At 52.3% G+C, this 10,649-nt stretch overlaps 1 protein-coding gene across 2 annotated transcripts in view; it reads left to right on the forward strand.

The window, feature by feature from the left end:
• Ttll3 (tubulin tyrosine ligase-like family member 3) overlaps positions 1 to 10,649 on the forward strand; it is a gene marked incomplete in the record, with an annotated part of 22,840 nt that overhangs the window by 411 nt on the left and 11,780 nt on the right. Inside the window, 8 exon segments of one of the 2 annotated variants that reach the window (XM_013509082.1) lie at positions 1 to 98; positions 181 to 269; positions 2,026 to 2,194; positions 2,319 to 2,416; positions 3,559 to 3,687; positions 4,492 to 4,606; positions 5,301 to 5,399; positions 7,276 to 7,471. In XM_013509082.1, coding sequence (XP_013364536.1) covers positions 1 to 98; positions 181 to 269; positions 2,026 to 2,194; positions 2,319 to 2,416; positions 3,559 to 3,687; positions 4,492 to 4,606; positions 5,301 to 5,399; positions 7,276 to 7,471 — 993 coding nt within the window. 2 annotated transcript variants of the gene reach the window in all.

The raw sequence follows: 10,649 nt of genomic DNA on the forward strand, positions 1-10,649 counted from the left end.
GAGCCGCCCCGGCCGCGCCCCTGAGACGCGCGAGTCCCGTGCACGCGCCCTGGGCGCAGAGCCCCAGCCCTGGGACGACCCCGCGCGGCCCGACGATGGTGAGGCTGCCCGGAGGGCCAGGCGGCGGGAGCTGGCGCGGAGAAGGCCTGTAACCCCACTGCCCTCCTGCGTCTCCCACAGCGCCCCTCGTCCTCTGGCCAGGATTCTCCAGGGCGTCTCACATGGGCCGGCTCCGCAATGCCAAGATCCACGTGGAGAAAGCTGTCAAGGTCGGCGGGGGGGGGGGGGGGAGCGAGGACAGACGGGACCGGGGAGAGGGTGTTATCCATCTACCTATCCATCTATCTATCTATTTATTTATTATCTTTTTCAAGACAGGGTCTCATAGCCTGGCCTTGAACTCACTTTGTAGCCCAGGCTGGCCTTGAACTCGCAGGGATTCTCCTGCCTCAGCCTCCGCAGTTCTGGGATTACAGGCGTGTGCCACCATGCGGGCTACACCACGTGCTATTTTGTCACATCTTTAAAAACCAAAACAAGGGGCTGGGGATTTAGCTCAAGGGGCTGGGGATTTAGCTCAAGGGGCTGGGGATTTAGCTCAGTGGCAAAGCGCCTGCCTTGCAAGCACAAGGTCGTGAGTTCAGTTCCCGGTACCGGAGAAAAACCAAGGCTACACCTGTAGCCTTGACCCCTGGCCCCATACCCATCTGCAAGTACCTCCCATTTTCACTCCCCTCCAGGGCCGAACTTCCTGGTAGAGTTGTCTGTGCTATTCTCCCCGTCTGCATCTGATGCACAGCCCTCTGCTCGCTCCTCTGGTTGCCTGCCCTTCCCACCCACTCCCACCAGAATCTACTCCTTAAGAGTCCATGGTGACCTTCAGGAGCCAAATCCAGTAGGCCTGGCCTCTGCCTGCACATAGCACAGAGCACCCTAAATCTGCTCAGGGGTGTACAGCATTTCAGACCCACATCTCAAACCACACCGACTCCCCTGCTGAACCTGACTTCTACCCCAGTCTCTGCTTCCCCATGTCATGGATGCTTAACCCAGAAATCCAGTCTTTCTGCTCCTTCAGCCCCTCTGTAACCCTGTCAGCGAGTCCTTCATCACCTTTACCTGTTTTGGCACCACAAGCCCCAAATCACCTCCAGCCCTCTCACCTTCCATCTCCCTGTAACCTCACTTATCCAGCTCTGCAAGTCTGTGACAAGGGCCTTCTAAGTGGCTGCCCGGTTTCCCCTTCTGCTCTCCAGATTCCACGAGACAAACTTCCCAAGCCTCCAATGTGTGTGCCTGCATTTCTCTTTATTGCTGCCCACCACATGTAGTATAAAGTCCAAGTCCAGGTTCAGGGCCTGCAGCCACACCGCCCTTCTCGGGAACTGCCCTCCTCTCCTGACCCCCTCACCGTGCCCTGCTTTCTGTTCCTTCTGTGCACACACTTCTTTTGCCTGTGTGCATGGGTGGCTCCTTTTCGTCCTTCCCTAGCTGTGCATTTCTCAGTGTGTCCCTGAGTCGCCAGTGTTCAGTCTGGAACCAGCCTGCCTGGATTTAGATCCCTGCCCCTGAGGGCATGTGCTCAGCCTCTGCAAGAGCCTGGGTTCAATCCCCAGCATAAAAAGAGAGAGATCCCTATGCTTTCACTTAACCACAGGGGTGGCCTTGGGCCAGCTGCTTAATCTGTGTAAGACAGAGGTGACAATATCCACTAAATATGTATATTTTTTTTGAGACAGAGTCTCACTATGTAGTTCAGGCTGGCTTTGAACTCACTGGGTAGCTGGCTGCCTGGAATTTGCAGCAATCCTCCTGCCTCAGCCTCTAGAGCTCATCAATAAATATTATTTTCCCATCAGCATGGTACTGTGCACATTCCCCTCCATGTTTATAAGCCATCTCTCCTGGTGGACTATAACTCTCCTGCAGAAGCAGGGGACTGAAGCTGTAACTGCTTTACCACCGTGTCCCCTCTCCGGCCCTCAGACGATGCTTATTGACAAAGTTCCATCTTTCACCTTATAGCAGAAGAAGATCTTTATGATCCAAGGCCGCTACCCAGTGATCCGCTGTCTCTTACGCCGGAGGGGCTGGGTGGAGAAGAAGATGGTTCACCATGTAGGCGCCACCCTGCTGCCCCGCCAGAAGGATGTGGAGAGCTCAGTGGTGGGTGATAGCGACACTGCCCCAGATGGTGAGCAGTTCCCTCCCTGTCTGAAAGCTGCCTCCCCTGAGTCTTCTTCCTTTGTCCCGCTGCCCCTGAGTTGAGGCTTTGGGGCAGGCACGAGTCTCATCGGGCCTGGGCTCTCTATCCACAGAGGACGAAGAAGAGGACGAGACAGTCCAACCTTCACAGCTGGTTGACTTTGATGGCTTTCTGGAATTTGATGACTTGGACGGGACACATGCTTTAATGGTGAGGGCCCTAGTGGCCGGGGTGAGGCAAGGTGCTGGCAGGAGCCTTCCCAAGTGGACAGAGAGTACAGGTGTCCAGCTGGGTGACCTCAGACAAGTTTTTTCCCTGGTCTCGGTTTCCCTAGCTATATGAAGATGGATTGCTTCCCTAAAGGCTGGATAGGCCTGCAGAGTGCTGAGGGGGCGTATCCCATGTGGCCATTCTCCCATCCTAGTGAAGGCTCCTTGCTCATTTCCCTCCACCCTTGGCAAGTGAAGCTGAGGGACAGACTTGAGAGCCCTGGGAGGCCGGCATGGCAGTGTGGAGCCGTGCACATTGGCGAGGACGTGCATGGGAGTTGAGTTCAGAGCATGGCACTGCTGCTCACTAAGTTGAACTCTATGAACTTGGATTTGTTGTTACTGTTATTGTTGTTGTTTTTTGGTGCAGGGAACCGAACTCAGGACCTTGCACTTTGCTAGGCAGGCACTTGTGCCACTGAGCTAGATCCCCTGTTTTGTTGTTTGTGAGACAGGTTCTCTATGTAGTTCAGGCTGGCCTTGATCTCACTGTGTAGGATAGAAGTCTTCCTGCCTCAACCTCCTGAGTGTTGGGATTAAAGGCATGTGACCCCTCCCAGCTGACACTGCCATTTCTGTGTCAGGAAAGATGGAATACTGGCATTTTTCTGCAGTTCAGCTTTGTGAAGTTGGGCAGTTACCCTCTGCATCCCTCACCTCTCTCACCTGGGAGATGGGGGTTATGGTATACCCTGCCTCACAGAGTTTGGGTGAGGATCAAGACATGGAGAGTGCTTAGCAAGGCCCGCCACACGGTGTTACTGGCTATTCACACTCCCAGGGCTGCAGGAAGGACAGACTGGGGTCGGTGAGAAGGCCTTAGTCACATGCTGTGTGCCCATCTGCTTGCACTATGTCCTGCCACTGGGCAGATCCGTGGTGGCCATGGGGTGAAGGGGTCCTGTTCTCACAGCTCAGTCACAGCTCTGTGCCCATTGAGCTGGCTGCCTCTGCTTCCCAAGTATGGGCCCTGGAAGGGATGTCTGCCCATGCCTTGCACAAAGCTGGTGTGTGCCCCAGGACACCCGGGAGCGCTCTCTCCTCCCTGCTTACTTCCCCATATCCACCTCCTCCTCCTTCCAGTCCCGCATGGTTCGGAATGAAACCCCCTACCTTATCTGGAGCACTCGGCGGGACGTGCTGGACTGTCGCTTCCTCGCCAAGGATCAGATGATAAACCACTATGCCCGCGCTGGCTCCTTTACCACGAAGGTTGGCTCCCGGGCATGGGTGAGGCAGCATATACCCCAGCCCTGGACTGGCAGCCCATGTGGCTCTCTGAGCCTGCAAGGGAATTCTTGGGAGAGCAGGAGCTTCATGCCTCAGTGAGGCAGGGAGTCATTGGCATGCTTGGGTTCAGCTCCAAGCCTCACAGAATATCTGGCCCCTGTAGAAAGAGTGACAGAAATGGGCTCAAGCATTCATGTGGGACCTGGAGCCAGAGCAGATCCCACAGCCCATGACCATAAGCAGGAACTCCCTGTCCTCCTGAGCAGGGCAAATGTCGCTGACAGCTCCATTCTGGCTTACCTGAGTTTCTTAGCAAGTTGCTTCACCTCTCCCACCTTTGGTTTTCTTATCTCTATTTATTTAGGTTTTTTAAGTTAGGGTCTGGCTGTGTAGTTGAGGTTGGCCTTGAACTCACTGTGCAGCCCAGAATGGCCATAGCACACTTCCTGCTTCAGCCTCCTGAGTGCTAGCATTATAGGCATGCACCACCAGGCCTGGCTCAAGTTTTCTCATCTTTCCGTGAGAATCCTTGTGAGGCCTGCCTGCAGGCATATGGTGAGGGTGAAGGGTTTTCTCTCGGGAGTTTTTATCATGTCATTGGTGTGGGCTGGGAAGGGTCACTGAGGAGGCAGTTCTTCACAGAGGTCAAAGGACAGACTGAAGGGCTTGGGGTTCCTTGGCAAAAGCAGCCACTGGGGCAGGCAGGCAGACAGATCTGAGCAGGGTAGGCCCAGAGCCTCTGTGTGGAAGTCCCCACCCTGCCTGCCTCAGCAGCTGACTTCACAGGTAGGGCTGTGTCTCAACCTCCGGAATCTGCCGTGGTTCGATGAAGCTGATGCTGACTCCTTCTTCCCGCGCTGCTACCGCCTGGGTGCTGAGGATGATAAAAAAGCCTTCATAGGTAAGGCGGGCCCGGGCCATGACTGAACCCTCAGTTGGAGAACAGGGCCTCATGCTCCAGCTTGCTGGAGAGCAAAGGCCTCTCCTCATACCCTCGTCTGCCTCCACAGACCTTCTCCCCTCTCCCTGCCCTTCCTTTCCTTAATATGCTTTCTGTGTGAGCCTGCTGGCCTGGCCACCGCAGACCTCCAGAAAAGCTCAGAGAGCTCCTATTCTAGACCAGGCTCTAGAAGTCATGCTTAGAACCCAGCATAGATTCCAGGCCTTTGATAGGTTTTACTGGCTGGATCTGGTTCTGAGGAAAGGTTGTTGGCTGTGGGTTCCTAAGGCAGAATAGGTTCCAAGACCAAACTGTGTTCTAAATTCAGTTCAGAATTTGGAACCAGATTAGGTGCTGTGTTTCAGATTGTATTCCACATCTGAAATAGTTTGGGTCAAGGTCAGAGTCTCAGACTAGAATAAGCATCAGAGTAGATGAGGAAAACCAAGTCTAGGCCAGATTGCAAAGAGAATATTTGCCAGTTCTGGTCACATTCTGGGTCTGATTCTATAACTGAAACAGGAGCCAGATTTAGAGATAGAAAAGGTAAAGTTAGGTTCTGGATCCAAAATGGGGCAAGTCATGATCAGGTTCCAGAACCAGGACAGGCCTCGAGCCTAGGGGCTGAGCAGGGTATCCCCTGCCCCGGGAGCAGAGGACTTCTGGCTGACAGCTGCCCGCAACGTTCTCAAGCTGGTGGTGAAGTCGGAGTGTAAGCCGTACTCTGTCCAGGTGGAAGGGGAAGAGGCCACAGGTAAGTGGTGTGGCAGTTCCACTCTGTTGCCCCTTACGCCCATACTTCCGCCCATCTATCACCACTCGTCCACATAATATCTGTATTCATGCAGCTCCCTAGCACCCTGTCCATCCATCTACCCCACCGCCTCATCATCTATTCCCTCATCTGCTTGCCTGTCCACCCACACCTCCCTCCCTTCATGTGCTCGTCCCTTCCCACCCATCCGCCCACGGTTGGTCTTCTCATTCACCTGCCCGAGGCAGCTCCATGCTCCCTCTTCACCCTTCCTGGCTGTCTTTGCACAGGTCCACCTGCCCCTGCACCTGCTCTTCCTTCTCTTTGTCTCCCATCTCCCACCTGTCTGTGTCCCTCCTCCACACCTGCTTGCCTTCCTGTCCCCTTGTTCACCCCTCTCCTCCCTGGACCTGCTATGGAGGTGAGCTTGGATGGACGGGTGCAGAAGATGTGGTCTACCCCTGCCTGCAGGACTCCTCTTAGGAGCAGGTGTACAGGTGTCCCAGTGACATGGGGAACATGTGAAGTAGAGAGCACACAGGAGACCCCTTGATGCATGCCAGCCCAGCCCATTGCTCACCCTTCCTCTCTCTAGGCTTAACTCCTGTCCCTAACCCCCAGTCCTGTAATCCAGGCTCATCAACCAGGAATTCAGGGAAGTAAGGGGCAGCACTCCAGAAAAGAGAGGCATCACTGCCTCTTCCAAAGGAGACCTTGCATTGCTGTCTCCTGGCCTGGTGCAAGGAAGACTTTGTTGTGTACCAGGAACAGGAGCGCAGGGGCTCCTGTGAGGCAGACTCTGCACCTCACCTTGTGTGGTGGTGGGTTTGGGCGTGGGCCAGGGTACAGCAGTTGAGGGCCTTCATTGTCCAGCAGGATTTGGGGAGCCCTGAGATGTCCAGGGGAGTTAGAGCTTTGGGTGAGGGGTCAGTTCTTGACGTATTGCTCTAAAATGTGTGATTGCGCATGTCGGTCAGCGCTGTGGTAGCTCAGGACCCTGGGAATGAGTGCAGCTCTGGTGGACTGGGACTTAAGCGGCCATCTCAGCTTTGGTATCCTGTATACGTGGATCGCCTAGGCCAGTGGTGGTGAACCTACAGCACGCATGTTACCTATTTTTCTTCTAAGACAAAAGGCGTTCCCCGGGCGTGGTGGCACACGCCTATAATCCCAGCACTCAGGAGGCTGAGACCAGAGGATTGTTGCAAGTTCAAGACCAACCTGGGTTACGAAGCGAGGTCAAGGCCAGCCTGAACTGCATAGCAAGACCCTGTCTCAAAAAGACAAAAAACAAAAACCAAAAAAAGAAAAAAAGACAAAAGATGTTAATGTGGAGTTGTTTTTTCTAAATTGAAACGTCAGTATTCAGGTTTCATTGCAATGTCCCAATAAATAAGGGGTGTTGCCGGGCATGGTGGCGCACACCTGTAATCCCCGCACTTGGGAGGCTGAGGCAGGAGGATCCTTACAAGTTCGAGACCAGCCTGGTTAGGGGGTGTTGGGTTCCAGGTTGGGCACTGGTCTCTAAATGGCTAGCGGTCATTGGCCTAGTCCAGGGCATCTCGGGATAACAGGGCCTCGGATGTGTCCAAAGTGGATGCAGGTGTGTGCTATGGAAATCTTGGGGACATTGGGGTGGAGCCTGGAAGGGCTAAGGGGGCCAAGAGTGAAGCACTTGGATTGCGGATGATTTGGGACAAAGCCTCAGGTGAGCAGCGATGCTGAGGCAGCTGGGGATCCAGGCTCACCTGGACCTCAGGTGTCTTTAGGAGAGGCCCAGGGTAAATGACAGGCCCCCAGGCAGTAGGGACTATGGCATGTGACACATTGCCTGTGGTGGAGGGGGACAATGAGAGGCCCCTTCTTATCTCTGCAGGAGATAAGCAGCCTAAGAAACAGGAGAAGAAACCAGTGGCGGTGTCCCCAGAGTTTGTGGACGAGGCCCTGTGTGCATGTGAGGAGCACCTCGGCAGCCTAGCCCATGCGGACATTGACAAGGACACTGAGGCCCCACTGTACCTGAGCCCTGAGGGCTGGGCGCTGTTCCTCCAGCGGTATTACCAGGTGGTCCAGTGAGTACCCTGAGCCAGGGTCACAGGCAGGTGGCCAGGGACATGCCACCTCCCTGCCTGCCCTTTTGTCCTGCCATGCTCCTGCTCAGGAGCCCTGGAGGGCTCCCACCGCCTCCAGACCACTTCTCCCGGCTCTGAGCACAGCATGGCCCTGAGACTGGGGCCTGAGGTGTCAGGCAGACTTGGAGTTGAGTCCGAGCTCTGGACCTTGAGAACACATCACTCATTTTCTGAACTTTCCTTTTCTCTAATGCAAATTAGATTTAAAAATAATGTCTGCCTGGAAGGTGGGGTAAGAGAATGCTTTGTAGGTGTGTGCTCAGCATGGCCCATGTGTGACTGGAGATGCTAATTGCTCAGGAAGAAGGGCTGTAGTTCTCAGTCAGGTTTGGAAAACATGGGGTTGAGCAAGAGTTGACTAAATAGGTCTCAGGGGTGTGGGCCTCTTGAGAACCTATTGGTAGTGTGAAGCCTGGGAGACTAGAAGTGCTGGAGGTGCGGAGTGGTCCCGGGCAACTGAGGGCCCTGTTTGCATACCTGGAGAAGGCTCCGGAGCGTTGGGGCAGGAGCAGGTGGAGCCCAGTGCTTCTGCTGGAAGGAGCCCTGAGCCCAGGCCTGTGTGAAGAACGAGTGGTGGCAGGAGACAACTCAGTAAGGACTTCCTGGGTGCCAGGCAATGTGCATGAATGAACTTTGAATGGAGACTAGTGTCTTCAGGAAATAATTCATCTGTGTCTTCCGAATGTCAGAAAATGACTAGGTAACCCTGTACTTTTCCTGGAACTGGGGACTGAATGCCTTTATACAGAGCTACTCCAGGCCTTTTTTGTATTTTATTTTGACATGAGGTCACCCTTTGTCACTCCGTTGCCCTGGTGGGGCTAGAACTTGTGACCCTCCTGCTTTAGCCTCCCGAAGTACTAGGATTACAGATGTGAGCCACCACTCCAGGCTCCAAGTAACCTTTCTTAAATTGAGAGTTATCAGGCTGAGTTGGAACATGAGGCATAAAGCATGTGAGTCCTTTTCTACTCCTAGCATATGGGCAAGTTCTCGAGCGCTATCAGAACCTCCTAAAAGTCAGCGCATGCAAGCTGCCACCTCCTATGAGAGAAAGGCTCAGTCCTGACTGACTCAGTGCAGGTAACTAGCATTCATTCATTCAGTATTTACCTCTGGGCTTTCCAGCTTTTATTTATTTATTTTTTGGTACTGGGAATTGAACTTAGGACCTTATGCTTGCCAAGTAGGCGCTTGTGCCACTGAGCTATATCCCTGGCACTTCTCTGCTTTTTAAAGTCAGTCCATGCCAGGTATGGTAGCATACACCTGTAATTGAGTGCTCAGGAGGCTGAGGCAAGAGGGCCACTGTGAGTTGGGAGCCAGCATGGACTACGTGGTGAGACCCTGTTTCAAAACAAAACAAAAGTTTAGGCCTCACCAATGAAGTTTTTATAAAGGTATGGCTTCCCAGAAAAGACCTGTTTTTATTTTTTATAATTTGCTAAATATAAAATATTAATATTATTTTTCAGATTACTTGTTCCACTACAGAAATGTACACATTTCTGGGTCACAGCCCAGATCTATTGGGCAGACTGCTTATGCCATGGAGAAGGTTGGGAAGAATGTGTTGGGTTTAGATGTAGATATTCCTGGGCCACTGTCTTGGTTATTTTGTTGTTGTTGTTGGGACAAAATATCTGACGCCCAAAATTAAGGAAGGAAAGGTTTATTTTGCTTACAGTTTGTGGAGGTCTTAGTCTGTATTTGGCAGATTACAAGGCAGAGCGGCACATGGCAGAGAGCTACAGCTCAGGGTGGCAGATCACAGCTAAAGCAACAACCACACACCAGGGCAGAATGGGGGAGGAATGGCCTCAAGCACCCTTTTTCTCTCCCTTACATATGCAAACTGTCCACCCCAGGGCGGGTGCAGCTCTCACACCTCTAACAAATCAAACTCTAAAAGCCTGCCCCATGGCCGCATGAGGCTTTGGGGGGACACACAGACCATAACATTCCACCCCTGGCCCCACAAAGACTCATGCCCATCCCTTTATACAAACAGCATTTAGTCCGTCTGCAAGAGTTGCCAAAGTCATGACAGTTGCAGCATTGCTGAAAAGTCTAAGTCTCAAGTCTCCTCTGACATGTAAGGCAAGCTCTTAGCTGTGAGCCCCTGTATAAATGAAAAGTTAAACATTTTTAACATTTAATGGCACAAAATAAGCAGTACCATTCCAAAAGGTACACACAGGGGGATACAGAGCATTGGGACCAAAGCAAGTCTAAAATCTAGCAGGGCTAACATTATGTCTTGTAATTTTACATGTAGCATCTGAAGCAACTTGTGGCACATTGTGAGCTCTAAAGGGCTTGCATGAGTCCACCCCTGTGGCATTTCTGGTGGTTATAGCTTTTATGACTTTTTTTTTAGGCCTGATTTGCTCCCTCCTTGCAGCTTTTTTTAGACAATCTATACTCTTGGCTTTTTTAAACTTTTGCGGTTTCTAGGGCACCTTTTGTTTTATACTCACAGCCTCACACACTGCCCTCTCAGGGGCACACTGCCTGGCCTCCCAGGCCTTTGAAATCTGGGTGGAAGCCTCTTTAACCTCAGAACTCTTGTATTTTTTATGTATTTAAAGCCAGGGCCATGTGGATGGTGTCAAGGTCTACTGCTACCTGGAGCAGTAGCCAAGCTTTTTTCTCTGTTGGCCACAGGGGTCGAGTGCCTGGATCACTGGGCACTCTGAATCTAATTTTGAGGAACAGATCTTTTATGCTGCCGCCATTTTGGAACCTGGGGTGGCCGCCGCTGCCATTCTGGAACATGGCACTCAGCGGCTTTTTTTTTTAAGGCAAGGTCTTTTATCTTTGTCCTTTTGAGGCTGTAAAGGGTGGAGACTTGCTGCTTGTGATGCCCTCAGGCCATCTTTTTTATTTTCTTGTTTCTTTTCAGCAAGAGAGATCTCTTTAGCCTTATCTTTGCAGTCTACAGCATTATTGGAGCTTTTTTTCTGGCCAAACTCACAACGTTTTAAATCATCCTGCTGGGCTCTTTGTTTTTGATTTTCAATATAAATCTGGCTAAAAGCCCCCAACAATAGCCATGCCACTGCCCCAAAATCTGACTGCCTTGAAATTTTTTTTGCCAGATTAACCAGTCTGCTGC

The sequence above is a fragment of the Chinchilla lanigera genome, unplaced genomic scaffold (genome assembly GCF_000276665.1).
Source record: "Chinchilla lanigera isolate Chin_1 unplaced genomic scaffold, ChiLan1.0 scaffold00160, whole genome shotgun sequence".
NCBI lineage: Eukaryota > Metazoa > Chordata > Mammalia > Rodentia > Chinchillidae > Chinchilla > Chinchilla lanigera.